Here is an 18,248-nt window from a genome sequence, read left to right on the forward strand (position 1 = left end):
AATCTGTCTGCGAACTCCATTGTGACCCAAGTGATTGAGGATGTAAATCGGAAACAGGAAAATTACACCCCCAAATATGAATTCTTCTGAAATCATTTTCTTAGGTGAGTTGGAATAAATCTGAGCACAATGTATATTCTAGTGAAAATCAGAAAAGTGTAGGTGGGAGTAATTAACTGATAGCTTTCTCTAAGAGAAAGCTTTCTGTCCTTGTCGATACTGAAAAATAAGACAGCTGCATTTGATAGCCTGCCCACTAGCCAAGACATCAGGACCATGGCGCGGGGGGCGCCGGTGGGGTGATGAGCATATTAGGATAATTGAGGACTAGGGAGAAATAATGGCTGGAAATTTATGCCCCCAAATGAGGGGGTGGGGGGAGCATAAAATTGAGTGGGATTAATTAACAGTTGTTGTGCGGGGTCCCTTGGGGAGGAGCAACCATAACATGATAGAATTCTTCATTAAGGTGGAGTGTGAAGTAGTTGAATCCGAAACTAGGGTCCTGAATCTTAAGTAAAGGAAACTACGAAGGTATGAGGCGCGAGTTGGCCATGGTAGATTGGAGAACTTTACTAAAAGGGTTGGCAGTGGATAGGCAATGGAAAATATTTAAAGAACCTGTGCATGAATTACAACAATTATTCATTCCTGTCTGGCACAAAAATAAAACGAGAAAGGTGGCTCAACCATGGCTTATAAAAGAAATTAGGGACAGTATTAGATCCAAAGAGGAGGCATATAAAATTACCAGAAAAGCAGCAAGTCTGAGGATTGGGAGCAGTTTAGAATTCAGCAAAGGAGGACAAAGAGTATGATTAAGCGGGGGAAATAGAGTATGAGAGTAAACTTGCGGTGAACATAAAATCTGACTGTAAAAGCTTCTATAAGTATGTGAAGAGAAAGAGATTAGTAGGTCCCTTACAGTCAGAAATGGGGGAAATTATAATGGGGAACAAAGAAATGGCAGACCAATTGAACACATACTTTGATTCTGTCTTCACAAAGGAAGACACAAATTACCTCCCAGAAATGTTAGTGAACCGAGGGTCTAATGAGAGAGAGAAAATGAAGGAAATCCATATTAGTAAAATAAAATAGTGGAAATTAAGAGGTTAAAGGCTGACAAATCCCCAAGGTCTGATAATCTACATCCCAGAGGACTAAAGGAAGTGGCTCTGGAAATAGTGGATGCATTGGTGGACATCTTCCAAAATTCTATAGACTCTGGAGCAGTTCCTACAGATTGGAGGGTGGCAAATGTAACCCCACTATTTAAAAAAAAGGAGAGAGAGAAAAAACAGGGAATTACAGCCCAGTTAGCCTTACATCAGTAGTGGGGAAAATGCTAGAGTCTATTATAAAAGGATGTGATAGCAGAACACCAGGAAAGCATAAACGGGATTGGGCAAAGTCAGCATGGGTTTATGAAAGGGAAATCATGCTTAACAAATCTACTGGAGTTTTTTGAGGATGTAACTAGTAGAATAGATAAAGGGAGAACCAGTGGATGTGGTGTATTTGGACTTTCAGAAAGCTTTTGATAAGGTCCCACATAAGCGGCTAGTGTGAAACGTTAAAGCACATGGGATTGGGGGCAATATCCTGGCATGGGGTGAGAATTGGTTGACAGATAGGAAACAGAGTAGGAATAAACGGGTCTTTTACTGGGTGGCAGGCAGTGACTAGTGGGGTACCACAGGGATCAGTGCTTGGGCCCCAGCTATTCACAATATATTTAATGACTTGGGCGAAGGAACTAAATATAACATTTCCAAGTTTGCAGACGACACAAAGCTGGGGGGGAAGGGGGGAATGTGAGCTGTGAGGAGGATGCAAAGAGGCTCCAATGTGATTTGGACAAGTTTGGTGAGCGGGAAAATGCATGGCATATGCAGTATAACGTGGATAAATGTGAGGTTATCCACTTTGGTTGTAAAATCAGAACGGCACATTATTATCTGAATGGTGATAGATTGGGAAAGGGGGAGGTGCAACGAGACCTAGGTGTCCTTGTACAGCAGTCACTGAAAGCAAGCATTCAGGTGCAGCAAGCAGTTAGGACGGTGAATGGTACGTTGGCCTTCGTTGCAAGAGGATTTGAGTACAGGAGCAAGGATGTCTTACTGCAGTTATACAGGGCTTTGGTGAGACCACATCTGGAGTATTGTGTGCAGTTTTGGTCTCCATATCTGAGGAAGGATGTTCTTGCCATGGAGGGAGTACAAAGAAGATTTACTAGGCTGATTCCTGGGATAATAGGATGGACGTATGAGGAGAGATTGGGTCGACTAGGCCTGTATTCACTAGAGTTTAGAAGAATGAAAGGGGATCTCATAGAAACCTATAAAATTCTAACAGGACTAGACAGGGTTAGATTCAGTAAGGATATTCCCGATGGCTGGGGAGTCCAGAACCAGGGATCACAGTCTCAGGATATGGGGTATGCCATTTAGAACCGAGATGAAGAAACATTTCTTCACTCAGAGGGTGGTGAACCTGTGGAATTCTCTACTGCAGAAGGCAGTGGCAGCCAAGTTATTAAATATATTCAAGAAGGAGATAGAAATATTTCTTAATGCCAAAGGGATCAAAGGATATGGGGAGAAAGCGGGAACAGGGTACTGAATTAGACGATCAGCCATGATCTTTTTTGAATGACGGAGTCGCTGTACCGCCTCCAAGGCAAATATGTTCTTCCTTTAAATATGGAGACTAAAACTGCACACAGTACTCCAGGTGTGCTCTCTCCAAACCCCTGTACAATTGTACCAAGTCTTCCTTATTCTTGTACTCCAATCCCCTTGCAATAAAGGCCATGATGCCATTTGCTTTCCTAATTGCTTGCTGAACTTGCAGTTAACGTCTGTGTTCCTTGTACAAGTACACCCAAGTCTCTCTGAACATCAACACTTAAAATTTCATGCCTTTAAAAAAAATTCTGCTTATCTATTCTTACGATCAAAGTGAATAACCTCACACTTCCCTACATTAAACTCCATCTGCCACCTTGTTGCCCACTCACTTAACCTGTCTGTATCTCTTTGCAGCCTCTCTGTGTCCTCCTCATAGCTTACATGCCCACCTAGCTTTGTATGATCAGCAAACTTGGATACATTACTCTCAGTCTCTTTGTCTAAGTAATTAATATAGATTGCAGATACCTGAGACCCCAGCATTGATCCTTGTGGCACTCCACTAGTCACAGCCTGCCAACTTGAAAATGCACTGTTTATCCCTATTGTCTGGTTCCTCGCCGTTAACCAATCTTCCATCCTTGCTAATATATTACCTCTACTCCATGAGCCCTTATCTGATGTAATAAAATTTTGTGTGACACCTTATCGAATGCCTTTTGGAGATCCAGGTATACCACATCTACTGGCCCCCCTTTATCTACCCTAGTCATTACATCCCAAAAACTCTAATAAATTTGTCAAACACGATTTCTCTTTTGTAAAACCATGCTGATGCAGTCTAATCATAATATAATTTTCTAAGTGCATTGTTAAGACTTAATAATGGATTCTAGCGTTTTCCTGATTACTGATGTTAGGCTGACTAGCATGAAAATTCCATGTTTTCTCTGTCCTTTTTGAATAGGTATGTTGCATTTACTAACTTCCAATCTCCTTGGAGCAGTCTGGGATCTGGGGAATTTTGGAAAATCATAATTAGCGCACTCACGATCCCTGTAGCTGTCTCTTTTAGAACCCTAAGATGTAGGCCAGAGTGGGGGTTTCAATTACTAGAGGACACGAGTTCAAAGTGAAAGGGGAAAAGTTTAGGGGGGATATGCGTGGAAAGTTCTTTACGCAGAGGGTGGTGGGCACCTGGAACGCATTGCCAGCGGAGGTGGTAGATGCGGGCACGATGGAGTCTTTTAAGATGTATCTAGACAGATACATGAATGGGCAGGAAGAAAAGAGATACAGAACCTTAGAAAATAGGCGACATGTTTAGAGAGAGGATCTGGATCGGCGCAGGCTTGGAGGGCCGAAGGGCCTGTTCCTGTGCTGTAATTATCTTTGTTCTTTGTTCTTTTTGTCCTGGGGATTTGTTGGAATTTAATCCCTTAGGTTTATCTAATACTTTTTCTCTGATAGTAACTATCTTAAGTTCCTCACTCTTATTAACCGCTTGGTTACTCTCTCTTTCTGGAATGTAATTTGTGTCTTCTACTGTGAAGACTGACAGAAAATATTTATTCAATGTCTCTGCCATTTCTTCATTCCCCATAATAATTTCACATGTCTCTGTCTCCAAGGGACCAACATTTAGCTTCTCTCCTCCTGAGTATTGCTGAAAATATACATGTTATTGAAGCATTTTGTCTTGCACTCATCAGGACAATCCACAAGAATAACCAATGTAAGGGAAAACAACAACTTATCCTGTATGAGAAAAGAGTGCTGATTGGTTGGCAAGTGAACTCTGGTAGAGGCGTTGCCATGGAGAATGCAGTTTGCGATGACTGACAGTTAACTACCAAGCTTTGTTTGAAATTTAAACTGATCAGCTTGACTCTGATTGTTCAAGGCATTGCGCTGAGGAATGAACCAGCGAATGGTGGTCACTTATTTTGTTTGGCTGAAACAGGCGCAATGTTTGCACATCTTCTTTCTCTCTTCAAAGAACAGGGCCCTGTGCATTAATATAGGTAGCTTTAAGTACGTGCAAATGCATCACACTGCGAGCCCTACTGACAATCTTATATTGGTTGTCAGTGTAATTCTTAGCACACTGTGGATTATTTAGCAAATGGTGTCCAATCGCGAAATCACATCTAAAGTTGGACACTGTGTTTTGAGTTTTGCAGGCATGGGCTGGTTGGATACGGCCTGTACCTTACCCGTTGTGAACAGCAGAAGGGACATGTTAAAACAAAAACAAGAAATGCTGGAATCACTCAGCAGGTCTGGCAGCATCTGTGGAAAGAGAAGCAGAGTTAATGTTTCGGGTCAGTGACCCTTCTTCGGAACTGACAAATATTAGAAAGGTCACAGATTATAAACAAGTGAGGTGGGGGTGGGGCAAGAGATAACAAAGGAGAAGGTGCAGATTGGACCGGGCCACATAGCTGACCAAAAGGTCACGGAGAAAAGGCAAACAATATGTTAATGGTGTGTTGAAAGACAAAGCATTAGTACAGATTAGGTGTGAATACACTGAATATTGAACAGCAGCAAGTGCAAACCTGAAGAAAAACAACCTGAAAAAAACAGTGGGTAAGCAAACTGAACAAACTAATATGACATGAAATAAATGCAAAAAAAGATTGTAAAAAATGTTAAAAGGAACGTAAAAAAAAGGAAGAAAAAATAACTAAAAATGAAAGTAAAATGGGGGGCTGTCATGCTCTGAAATTATTGAACTCAATGTTCAGTCCGGCAGGCTGTAGTGTGCCTAATCGGTAGATGAGATGCTGTTCCTCGAGCTTGCGTTGATGTTCACTGGAACACTGCAGCAATCCCAGGACAGAGATGTGAGCATGAGAGCAGGGGGGAGTGTTGAAATGGCAAGCAACTGGAAGCTCAGGGTCCTGCTTGCGGACTGAGCGGAGATGTTCCTCAAAGCGGTCACCCAGTCTGCGCTTGGTCTCCCCAATGTAGAGGAGACCACACTGTGAGCAGCGAATACAGTATACTACATTGAAAGAAGTACAAGTAAATCGCTGCTTCACCTGAAAGGAGTGTTTGGGGCCTGGGATAGTGAGGAGAGAGGAGGTAAATGGGCATTTATTACACCTCCTGCGATTGCAGGGGAAGGTGCCCTGGGACGGGGACGAGGTGGTGGGGGTAATGGAGGAGTGGACCAGGGTGTCGCGGAGGGAACGATCCCTTCGGAATGCTGACAGGGGAAGGGAGGGGAAGATGCGACTGGTAGTGGCATCACGCTGGAGGTGGCGAAAATGGCGGAGGATGATCCTTTGGATATGAAGGCTGGTGGGATGAAAAGTGAGGACAAGGGGAACCCTGTCACGGTTCTGGGAGGGAGGGGAAGGGGTGAGGGTAGAGGTGCGGGGAATGGGTCGGACACGGTTGAGGGCCCTGTCAACCACAGTGGGGGGAAATCCTCGGTTGAGGAAAAAGGTCATATCGGAAGCACCGTCATGGAAGGTAGCATCATCAGAGCAGATGCGTCAGAGACGGAGAAACTGGGAGAATGGAATGGAGTCCTTACAGGCGGTAGGGTGTGAAGAAGTGTAGTCGAGGTAGCTGTGGGAGTCAGTGGGCTTATAATGGATATTGGCAATTCATATATCACATTACTCATCTGTGTGATAGGCAGAACATCTTTTTGGCTTGACGGCAGCATCCTGTTAGTGGCGAACACCACACGTGTTGCTACTGCATAGTAGCAGCGTGAAACAGCTAGCCTCACCTGTTGCTCAAATTTTTGGGATACATTATCCTTCCAGGATTATTTGAGGTAGACTGGGCACTTTTCAGGGCAGAAAAAGATGGCCTTAGGCCAATCATAGGTTTACGTGATATACAGCGAGAAATGATCTGGTCAGGGTAGCCATGGTCACGCAAGATATCTTTGATTCGCCCTATTTCAGCATCAAGCTTGCATGGCGAGCAAATGGCTTGGGCCCTATTTACGAGGTTGCCGATAAGGCCAATCTTATAGCGTGTGGAAGTGTAAGGATCCTAACGCGTGTAGACTGTGGTAGAAAACCCCTTGGCAGATTTCTCAGTGAGTACGTCAAGGAAAGCATTTGACTGCTCCATTTCAAAAGTGAATTTGAGTGCAAGATGGAGCCCATTAAGACATGTAAGGAAATTATTGCATGCAGCTGCGGATTCAAATATAGCAAACGTATCATAGAAAAAGTTGAGCAACAGGTGAAGCTAGCTGTTTCCCGCTTCTACTATGCAGCAGCAACACGAGTGGTGTTGGCCACTAACAGGATGCTGCCTTCAAGCCAAAAAGACGTCCTGCCTATGCAAATGAGTAATGTGATGTATGAATTTCAATGCTAGTGTGATGCTCGGTATATAGAACAAAGATAATTACAGCACAGGAACATGTCGCCTATTTTCTAAGGTTCTGTATCTCTTTTCTTCCTGCCCATTCATGTATCTGTCTGGATACATCTTATAGGCCGCATGTCCCAAAGACCAGCGGATCATATCAAACAAATGTCCCTTCTGCTGTTTGCAACGGGCAAGGACAGGCCCGTGCTTGCAAAACGCAAAACACAGTGTCCAACATTAGATGTGATTCCGCGATTGGACAACATTTGATAAATAATCCACAGTGTGCTAAGAATTACGCTGACAACCAATTTAAGATGGTCAATAGTGCTCATAGTGTGGTGCATTTGCACATATAGTAATACACAGGTCTCTGTTCTTTGCAGACACAAAGAACATGTACACCCATTGCGCCTGTTTCAGCTGAACAAAATAAGTGACCACCATTCGCTGGTTCATTCCTCAGGACAATGTCCTGACCAGTCAGAGTCAAGCTGCCTGGTTTAAATTTCAAACAAAGCTTGGCAGTTAACTGTCTGTCACCGCAAACTGGTGCATTCTCCATAGCCACGCCTCTCCCAATCAGAGTTCACCTGCCAAACAATCAGGACTCTCTTCTCATGCAGTATAAGTTGTTGTTTTCCCTTACATTGGTTATTCCTGTAGATTGTTCTGATGAGTGCAAGACGAAAAGCTTCAACAGCAGGTCTCTATATTTTCAGCAATTCTCAAGTTCTGTACTACTAAACGACTATTCTCTCCTCCTCTTTAACTGGAGTAGCCATATAAATACTGTGGCTCCAAGAGCAGGTCAGAGACTGGGAATTCTGCTTTGAGTAACTCACCTCCTGACTCCTCAGTTCCTGTCCACCATCTACAAGGCACAAGTCAGGAGTGTGATGGAATACTCTCCACTTGCCTGGATGGGTGCAGCTCCAACAACACTCAAGAAGCTCGACACCATCCGGGACAAAGCAGCCCACTTGATTAGCCGTCTCGGGGATGATCTCCCAGGTGGGCACACTGACAGCAAGTGCAGAGTCAGGACCCAGAAATAGTCACAATCCGTGAATATTTTTAAAGTGCTTAAGATTCTACCCTAAAAGAGCCACACAAATACAATGGGCCAAATGGCCTCCTGTGCTATATTATTCCATGATTCTCTGAGTTTAAATCTCTTCCAAAATTAGTTCAGGCACAGGAAGCACAGGGTAATGGTCAACAGATGTTTTTGTCAATGTAAAGCTGTTTCCAGTGGCGTTCCACAGGGCTCAGTGTTGAATCCCTTGCTGTTTGTGGTATATATTAATGATTTGGACTTAAATGTGGGAGGCAAGATTGGGAAATTTGCAGTTGACACAAAAATTGGCCATGTAGTTGATAGTGAAGAAGATAGTTGCAGACTCCAGAAAGATATCAATGGTTTGGTTGAGTGGGCGGAAAAGTGGCAAATGGAATTCAATCCAGAGAAGTGTGAGGTAATGCATTTGAGGAGGGCAAATAAAGTGAGGGAATACACAATAAATGGGAGGATATTGAGAGGGGTAGAAGAAGTGAGAGACCTTGGAGTGCATGTCCACAGGTCCCTGAAGGTGGCAGGACAGGTAGATAGAGTGGTGAAGAAGGCATATGGAATGCTTTCCTTTACTGGCTGAGGTATAGAATACAAAAGCAGGGATGTAATGCTGGAAATGTATAAAACGCTGGTTAGGCCACAGTTGGAGTTTTGCGTACAGTTCTGGTCACCACATTACAGGAATGACATAATTGCTCTGGAGAGAGTACAGAGGAGATTTACAAGAATGTTACCAGGGCTTGAAAGTTGCAGCTATGAGGTGACTTAATTGAGGTGTATAAAATTATGAGGGGCCTAGATAGAGTAGACAGGAAGGATCTGTTTCCCCTGGTGGAGAGGTCAATTACCAGGGGATACAGATATAAATTGATTGGTAGATATTACAGAAACAATGTAATCATTACAGAAAGGATGTAATTGCATTTGAGAGGGTACAGAGGAGATTTATGAGAATGCTGCCAGGACTGTAAAAATGCAGCTATGAGGAAAGATTGGATAGATTGGGGTTGTTCTTCTTGGAACAGAGAAGGCTGAGGGGAGATTTGATTGAGATGTACAAAATTTTGAGGGGCCTGGATAGAGTGGAGGTGAAGGGTCTATTCACCTTAGCAGAGAGGTCAGTGACGAGGAGGCATAGATTTAAAGTGATTGGTAGAAAGATTAGAGGGGAGATGAAGAAAGGTTTTTTCACCTAGAGGGTGGTGGGAGTCTGGAACTCACTGCCTGAAAGGGTAGTTGAAGCAGAGACCCTCAACTCATTCAAAAGGAATCTGGATATGCACCTCAAGTGCCGTAAGCTGCAAATGCTGGACGGAGGGATTAGAATATGTGGATCGTTTTTCAGCCGGCACAGACACAATGGGCCAAGTGGCCTCTTTCTGTGTCTTAAACTTTCTATGATTAGAGGGAACAGGAGGAAAAACCTTTTCACCCACAGGGTGGTGGGTGTCTGGAATTCACTGCCCAGTTCGGTGGTGGAGGCAGAAACCCTCAACTCATTTAAAAGGTACCTGGACATGCACTGAAGTGCTGTAACCTGCAAGGCTACAGACCAGGTGCTGGAAGGTGGGATTAGATTGGGTGGCTAGTTTTTTTGGCCAGCACAGACATGATGGGCTGAATGGCCTCCTTCTGTGCTGTAAACTTTCTATGGTTCTGTACCCCCTTTCAGGCCTTGACATCCTGTGGTGCGGTCAGCTTGGCGTTAGTGTGGGGGGGTCCGTCTGCCGCCAGGGAGTCTCATGTCCCCAGTCAGCCCACAAATGGGCACTTAACTATTGAAATTCGCTACTTGCTGCTGGTAGGTGGGTAGGCATTGCCAATAATGACCCCCTTCTGAAAAGATTGCTCAGAGACGGGAACGTGATGTGTTATTGACCCAACTCTTTCATATCTAAACTTCTTCACTATCTCTCTTTCAAGCCCGCTTCCCTGAGACTGGAACATTCCACCCTTAAAGTGCAATTCAGTTCGTCCCACTTGCCTGCTCTTTCTCCATCACCTTGCACTTTTTTCTCCTACAACTATTTATGCAATTCCCTTTTGAAGGCCAGTAGAATGGTCCCAGAGATGAGCGACTGCAGCTGCGAGCTGGGACTGAGAGAAGGTGGGATTGTTCTCCTTACAGCACAGTCCTTGTGGAGACAAAGTCCCACCTTCACATTGATAGGACATAGCTGCTAGACTGGGTCTGCGGTGTGGGAACCAACAAGAGGGAAAAACCTACTTGACCTTGTCCTCACCAATCTACCTGTTGCAGATGCATCTGTAGGAGTGACCACCGCATAGTCCTTGTGGAGACAAAATCCCATCTTCACATTGAGGAAATCCTCTATCATGTTGTGTGGCACTATCACCGTGCTAAATGGGATGGATTTAGAACAGATCTCTCGACTCAAAACTGGGCAGCCATGAGACGCTGTGGGGCAGCAGCAGAATTGTACTCAACCACAATCTGTAACCTCATGGCCCGGCATATCCCCCACTCTACCATTACTATCAAGCCAGGAGACCAATCCTGGTTCAATGAGAAGTACAGGAGGGCATACTTCAAAATGAGGTTTGAACCCAGTGAAGCTACAACACAGGACTACTTGTATGCCAAACAGTGGAAGCAGCATATAATAGACAGAGCTAAGCGATCCCACAACCAACAGATCAGATCTAAGCTCTGCAGTCCTACCACATCCAGTCATGAATGGTGGTGGACAATGAAACAAGTAACTGGAGGAGGTGGCTCCACAAATATCCCCATCCTCAATGATGAGGGAGCCCAGCACATCAGTGCGAAAGATAAGGCTGAAGCATTTGCAGCAATCTTCAGCCAAAAGTGCCGAGTGGATGATCCATCTTGGCCTCCTGCTGAGGTCCCCAGCATCGCAGATGCCAGACTTCAGCCAATTCAATTCACTCTAATGTGATATCAAGAAATGACTGAAGGCACTGGATACTGCAAAGGCCCTGACAATATTCTGGCAATAGTACTGAAGACCTGTGCTCCAGAACTTGCCGTGCCCCTAGCCAAGCTGTTCCAGTACAGCTACAACACTGGCATCTACCTGACGATGTGGAAAATTGCCCAGGTAGGTCCTGTACACAAAAAGCAGGACAAGTCCAACCTGGCCAATTACCGCCCCATCAGTCTACTCTCAATCATCAGTGTAGTGATGGAAGGTGTCATCAACAGTGCCATCAAGCAGCACTTGCTTAGCAATAACCTGCTCACTGATGCTCAGTTTGGGTTCCGCCAGGGCCACTCAGCTCCTGACCTCATTATAGCCTTGGTTCAAACATGGACAAAAGAGCTGAACTCAGGAGGTGAGGTAAGAGTGACTGCCCTTGACATCAAGGCAGCATTTGACCGAGTATGGCATCAAGGAGCCCTAGCAAAACTGGAGTCAATGGGAATCGGGGAAACTCTCTGCTGGTTGGAGTCATACCTCGTGCAAAGGAAGATGGTTGTGGTTGTTGGAGGGCAATCATCTGAGTTCCAGGACGTCACTGCAGGAGTTCCTCAGAGTGTCCTATACCCAACCATCTTCAGCTGCTTCATCAATGACCTTCCTTCAATCATAAGGTCAGAAGTGGGGATGTTCGCTGATGATTGCACAATGTTCAGCACCATTCATGTCTCCTCAGATATTGAGGCAGTCCGTGTAGAAATGCAGCAAGACCTGGACAATATCCAGGCTTGGGCTGATAAGTGGGAAGTAACATTTGCCTCACACAAGTGCCAGGCAATGACCATCTCCAACAAGAGAGAGTCTAACCATCTCCCCTTGGCATTCAATGGCGTTGGTTCCTTACCTGCTTGTTGAATTCACTGGACCCGTGAAGATCCCCTTATCTTGGCGCCAGATTCAAGCTGCCATCGGGAATGGTGAAATGCAGGCAGGGATCGCTGTGGCAGCTTTCTTCGAGGTCAATGGTGGGAGTTCTTGCTTCACCACTGGCAGCAAAATCCAGCCCAATGCCAAATAAGATTCAGAAAGAGAAATAAAGGGAGAATGCCCCCAATAGCATGATCACACCCTCTTTGCTCCTCAACTCTAACCAAATGGTTTCTGTCCTTGCCCCGTCAAGAACATCTTCTCTTTCCAACACAACATTGTTTTCCCTAATCAATACTGCCACCCCACCTCCCTTTTTCCCCCCTCTATCTTTTCTGAACACTTCATACCCTTGTATATTCCACGCCCAATCCTCACCATTTTTAAGCCACGTTTCCGTTATTACCCCAAAATCATATTCCTACACTGCTATTTGTGCTTAGAGTTCACTAACCTCATTCACCACATTTTGTGCATTTACACACATGCAATGTAATCCTTTCTTTGTATTCCTCATAGTCCTTCCGAGTCTGCTCGTATCTAATACGGTACAACTTCCTTCTCTGTACTATCCAACACTTTCACTCCTTTATGCACCTTATTCCTCTTTTATTACTGCTAAATGCTGGTGCCCATCTCCCTGCCAGTTTAGTTTAAACCCTCCCCAGCAACACTAATGAACCTCCCTGCGGGCATTTTGGTTCCAATCCTATTGAGATGCAACCCATCCCTTTTGAATAGATGCCGCCTGCCCCAGAACTGGTCCCAATGCCCAAGAATCAGAAGCCCTCCCTCCTGCACCATGCTTCAAGCCATGCATTGATCCTCCCTATCTTCCTATTCTACTCTCACCAGTGCTTGGCACTGGGAGTAATCCTGAGATTACTGCATTTAAGGTCCTACTTTTTAACTTCTTCCCTAGCTTCTGAAAATCTGACCGTAGGGCCTTAATACCTGCCCTTGTTATGCCGTTGGTCCCAACGGGCACCACAACTTCTGGCTCACTCCCTTCCCCCTGCAGAATATTCTTTTACCTTGGCACCAGAGAGACAACACACTATGCGGGACTCACAATGACAGTTACAGAAATGCCTGTTTGCCTCCCTAACTATGGAATCTCCTATAATGACTGCAATTCTGCTCTGCTCTTGCCTTCTGTGTAGTGCCAATGTGCCATGGTCTGGACTTCACTCCCTTAGGGTGTTGTCATTCCCAGCAGTCTCCAAAACTGAGTACCAGTTTGAGAGTGACACACACCCCGAAGACTCCTGCACTTCCTGCCACCTCCCACTCTTCTAGATGGCCACACTTCTACCATCCTGAACTCCTACTGCCTGTGGGGTGACCACCTCCTAGAATGTACGATTCAGGAAACTCTCCTGCTCCCTAATGCTCCTCAGTGACTCCAGATGCCCCTCAAGCTTGGAAATCCTGAGCTTGAGCTCCAGCAGCTGGAGACACTTCCTACACACGTGGTTCCCCAAGACATATGAAGTGTCCTGAAGTTCTCATCAGGTCCGTGCTGTTCCCCAGCTCTAGTTTTTTTTAATCCTCTTTTTTTTTATCCTCTTCCACTGCTGCTGGTGTCTCCGATCATGCTCAACTTTTAGATGCCATGTTAAACCAAGGTCGTCCCAATCCTCTCAGGTGGATGTAAAAGGTATCATGGATTTATTTAAAGTCCATGTAATCAATAAAATTGTGATCACCCATCAGAGGCAGTAACCCTTCATATATTCCGTGATAAACACATAGGACAGAATCTTTCCAGTCCGGCCAAGGCGAATTTGAAGGCAACCTAGGAGCAAACTTGCACATTAGTTTGTCCAGTCGATGTGCCTTTGGGCAATCTTTCTAGAGGCCGGTGAACAGCTGTCGCAGCTACCTGCCCAGCAATTAAGACCATAATGAGAGAAAAGGAAGGATTCCGTGGGATCTTCCCAGAAGCGGAGCAGACTCCTGCTGAGTGCCAAGCCTGGCAACTCCATGGAGGTGGCCTCCTTGTGGCAGGCCGTGGGGCCAGTGGGACCAGCTTTAATTCCCCACCCCATGCTGCTGGAGCAATAGATGCAGAGGGCCATAGCTGCGGCCACAGGCCATCTTGTGGAGTAGTTTCTCCTCCATTCTGAAAGATTAGCACCAGCGGCCACACAGATTTTTTAAAACATAATTTTTCAGTGGGCGCCTGCAGCTTGAGGGACCTTTGCAGTCTCCTTTCTGCTTCAGCAGTGCCCACCTCTGCCACTGGTGCTGCTGCCAGTACTTTGCTGTGGCCACTCTGGACCTGCAGTCTCAGGAACCTACTTTCCATCATTAACTGGACGGCGGACTCGGAAGTGGCCATTTCGGAGTCTGTCTCCTGGAAGATCGTGCCGAAAGGCACGCTGAAGACCGTCCTGGTTAAAAAAAAACTATCATCGCAAGATTCCACCCACAAGCTCCCTCTGCTGCATGTGTGCTCTGTTTCTTCAATATTTTTTATCATGTAGAATTAGATTGATTTTATGGCACAGAAACTGACTCTTCCATCCTCCACATGAGCCTCCTCCCAGCCCTCTCATCTCACCCCATCAGCATATCCTTCTATTCCTTTCTCCTTCATGTCTTTATCCGGCTTTCCTTTAAATGCTTGACACTATGTGGTAGTGAGTTCCATATTCTCACCACTCTGTAGATAAAGAAGTTTCTCCTGAATTCCCCATTGGATTTATTAGTGACTGTCTTATATTTATGGCCTCTCGTTCTAGTCTCTGCAATTAATGGAACCATTTTCTCTACATCCACTTTATCAAACCCTTTCATAATCTTAAAGACCTCTATCAGGTCACCCCTCAGCCTTCTCTTTTCTAGAGAAAGGACCCTCAGCCTGTTCAGTCTCTCCTGATACATATAACCTCTCAGTTCTAATATCATCATTGTAAATCTTTTTTACTCCTTCCCCAGTGCCTCTATATCTTTTTTATAATATGGAGACCAGAACTGTGCACATTACTCCAAGTGTGGTCTAACCAAGAGTATATCCAAGTTTAACATAAGTTCTCTGCTTTTCAGTTCTATCTCTCTAGTAATGAACCCAGTGCTTGGTTTGCTTTTTAATGGCCTTATTAACCTGCATTGTTACTTTTAGTGATTTGTATATCTATATTCCCATCCCTCTGTTCGTCTGCTCCATTTGCAATCTTATTTTCCAAGGAGTGTGTGGTTTCCTCATTCTTCCCACCAAAATATACCACTTCACAGTTCTCTGTATTGAAATTCAATTACCAATTACAGACCCATTCTGCAAGTTTATGTGTGCCTTGTTGTATTTTGTCGCATTCTTCCTCTGTGTAAACGACACCCCCAATTTGGTGATTCCATAAATTTTGAAATTGTACTTCCAATTCCCAAGTCCAAAGCATTAATGTAAATCATGAACAACAATGATCGTGGCACCGATCCTTATGGAACACCACTTCCCACCTCCTGCCAGTCTGAGTCACTATCTTTAACTCCAATGCTCCATTTTATAAGTAACTGTATTGAAATTTTAATGTACAAAATAACCTAATATTTTTGAAATCTCGGGGAGTTGAGGGTTATGAGGAGCAGGCTCGAAAGAGGAGTTGAAGCCTGGGACAGATCAGCCATGATCTTATTGAATGGTGGGGCAGGCTGAGGGGCTGAATGGCTGACTCCTGCTCCTATTTATTATGTTCTAATCAATAATTAAATCTAAAATACTTATTTTGTATTTTAAAATACCCACTTGAAGCATGTAATATCTTTAACTGATCTTGTTCATTACCCAAGTATTTAATGCCGTTAGGTCAATGATTAGGAATCATATCACCATAATATTTAAAGGTTTGCACATCCCACTAACTAGTGTTTTATCAGTGGTTACGCTGCCTAATAGCTTCCTGAATAACTTTTGATAAATCTTTATGAAATTTAATTCTCTCAAAGTCTGAATCTGAATCTGTCATTAGCTTTTACTCTGAGTGAAGTGATTTCTCCCAGTTGCTTCTATTGGAGTACAAAGGAACTTGGGTGCCTTCAGTGCAGCTTTGAAGATTGGGATTGAAGAAGGGTTGAAATAATTCTTTAGATATAGTTTGGCATCCAGTCCATTGCTTATTGTACATTTGGCTCCCATTTAAAGCATTGTTACAATTTGATTGATAACTTTATTTTTATTCAGACGCCTGTCAAAGGAACCTCTTCTGGGACAAATGAAGAACGTCAAAGAACTTCTGAAAGGTCACGGCTCCTACATGGTGATTCCAGTAACATGTCACTTGAACAAGCTTGATATCTGCTGGGCTGAATCTTTGTTCAATTTCCTATTCAGATATTCAGTTTTTGACCACATGGACAGTTCCTATATTTCCTGTTGACTTTCCATCTCTAACTTTTACTAAATGTATAATTCATGCTAGCTGAAGCTTTTCCATGTGCCAACTTACATATTCCTAGTGTATCTTTCACAATGAGCATAGATATTCACTTGTGCAAAGAAACTTTACACCAATGCCTATCGCAGTCACTGTGTCCCTATTATTATATTTTATTTAGTTACAGGGTGCATTAGTGTAATTAATTTACCATGTAGCAGCTGCATTTGTTGGTCGCATTCAGCTTGTTGACTTAGTATATTATATCTTAAGTCCCACTCTAAGCCTTGAGCCCACGGCACTAGTCAACACTGTGTGAGATTGAACGTGTTAATACATTTTTGGAGACAAATCGTTTGGTTCAAACATTAAAAGAGTCCAGTCTGATGGTTCAAGTGGCCATTCTCACAAAGAATGTGAGCTTTACAGGTGCTATTTCTAATATTTTTCCGTTTAACGTTACCAAAAATTCGATCAATCATTCGTCTCACAGCTGTTAGTAGGACCTTGCCGTACAATCTTTCATTGGTGTAGACTGTTAGTGTAAAACTATACCAGACATTCCAGTATTCCACTTCACAGAATTCAAGTTAGAGAAAGTAACCACCTTAGTGGAATTTGCTTTTCAGAAATTAGCTTTCAGTTATTAAATTAACCAACTGTGTTGGAGATATTTAAAATAGAAATCTTTTATTAATATGCTCAGTTGCACACTCTCAGTCACAGGTACACTTTTATAAAATTTGATGAAAATGACTTTTTTAAAAGGGTTTCTTTTAAATATGGTACATCATAAATCAGCAAAAGGAGTTCTACAGATCAGCTGCTAATTTATACTGGAATAATAAACTCCAAGCACTTAGAATCGTAAATAAAACCTCAAATTCTGGAAATACAGAGCAGGTAATAAGCTTGTGAAATTCAGGTCAATGTTTTGATTGAGACCCTTTGAATTTAGAAGGGGAGTTTCCATCTGGATTATTTATGAATCTGTTGTATATTGTAAGTACTTCAGTGCTTTAAGTATTGTCGTAGAAACTTTTTTCAGTATTTTTTGTACCTCACTGCTGTCTGATCACATTTGTTGAAAGGTTTTTGATGGCCTTCCCTCATGTTCCACATACCTACAATTGCTACAGGTTTGCTGCAGAATGACACGTGTTTCTTTACCAGGACTTTGCAAACTCCTGGACAGCTAATTCAGAAAAAGAGGTGAGGGGATTGTGAACTTTAGGTTACAGTGCGAGTTTAAATTAGTGACACTCTGTGAGTGGAAAAACTGCCGACAGTAAACTTGGCCAATCAGTTTACAAACTGGAGCTGAGGCAGGGGTCTGTCTGAGGCAGAGAATTACCTGGGGCAGGGGTTACCTGAGGGATATTAGCTGAGGCAGGAAGGTTATCTGAGTCGGGGGATTACCTGAGGCAGGAAGTAATGGTTGACCTGCGGAACCAGTTACACAGGGTAATGACATTTATTTCAGTTGCTAATATATTGATATTTTGAAAAAAAAGTAAACTGTTTCCCTCAGGGTTCCACTTTCTTCAATCAGCTGCCAAAGCCTGATTGGCTAAACCAGCTCCTACTCCACTCCAACATTAAATATTCCCTATGGTAAAAGCTCATATTTTAGGCATTAGAAATTGCATTCCATCTATCTGATGAATTTAACTTGAGTAAATAAAAAGCAGTGAACATTCACCTTAATAACAGCTCATTTTGTAACTTTATTACTTGTTACGAGTCCTTTTTAAAAATTTTTTTAAAGACTTGGGTTTTAAAAATGAAATGGGTTCCATAGATGCTGGAACTTTGTGTTTTATTTGTTTTTTAAAACAGGTTATCAGAAGGTCTTTTGGATTCAGCTTGGTTTGAAAACAAACAATTACTGGAAAAATCAAGGAGTGCTAAAAACAAGCCCTTACTGGAAGGCACCTGTCTTCAGATAATTACGCAGCAGGGTTTTTTTTTATTTGGGGAAAGA

General features: G+C 43.6%; 1 protein-coding gene across 2 annotated transcripts in view; it reads left to right on the plus strand.

Annotated features, from left to right (window-relative positions):
- Positions 1 to 16,275, plus strand: part of LOC137382514 (scavenger receptor class B member 1-like) — a 164,641-nt gene extending 148,366 nt beyond the window's left edge. For both annotated transcript variants that reach the window (XM_068054485.1, XM_068054486.1), the window contains exon 9: positions 16,072 to 16,275. In XM_068054485.1, the coding sequence (XP_067910586.1) occupies positions 16,072 to 16,182 (111 nt within the window). In that variant the 3' untranslated portion in view covers positions 16,183 to 16,275. The remainder of the gene's footprint in view (positions 1 to 16,071) is intronic.
- The last annotated feature ends 1,973 nt before the right edge of the window (positions 16,276 to 18,248 follow it).

The sequence above is a fragment of the Heterodontus francisci genome, chromosome 23, assembly GCF_036365525.1.
Source record: "Heterodontus francisci isolate sHetFra1 chromosome 23, sHetFra1.hap1, whole genome shotgun sequence".
NCBI lineage: Eukaryota > Metazoa > Chordata > Chondrichthyes > Heterodontiformes > Heterodontidae > Heterodontus > Heterodontus francisci.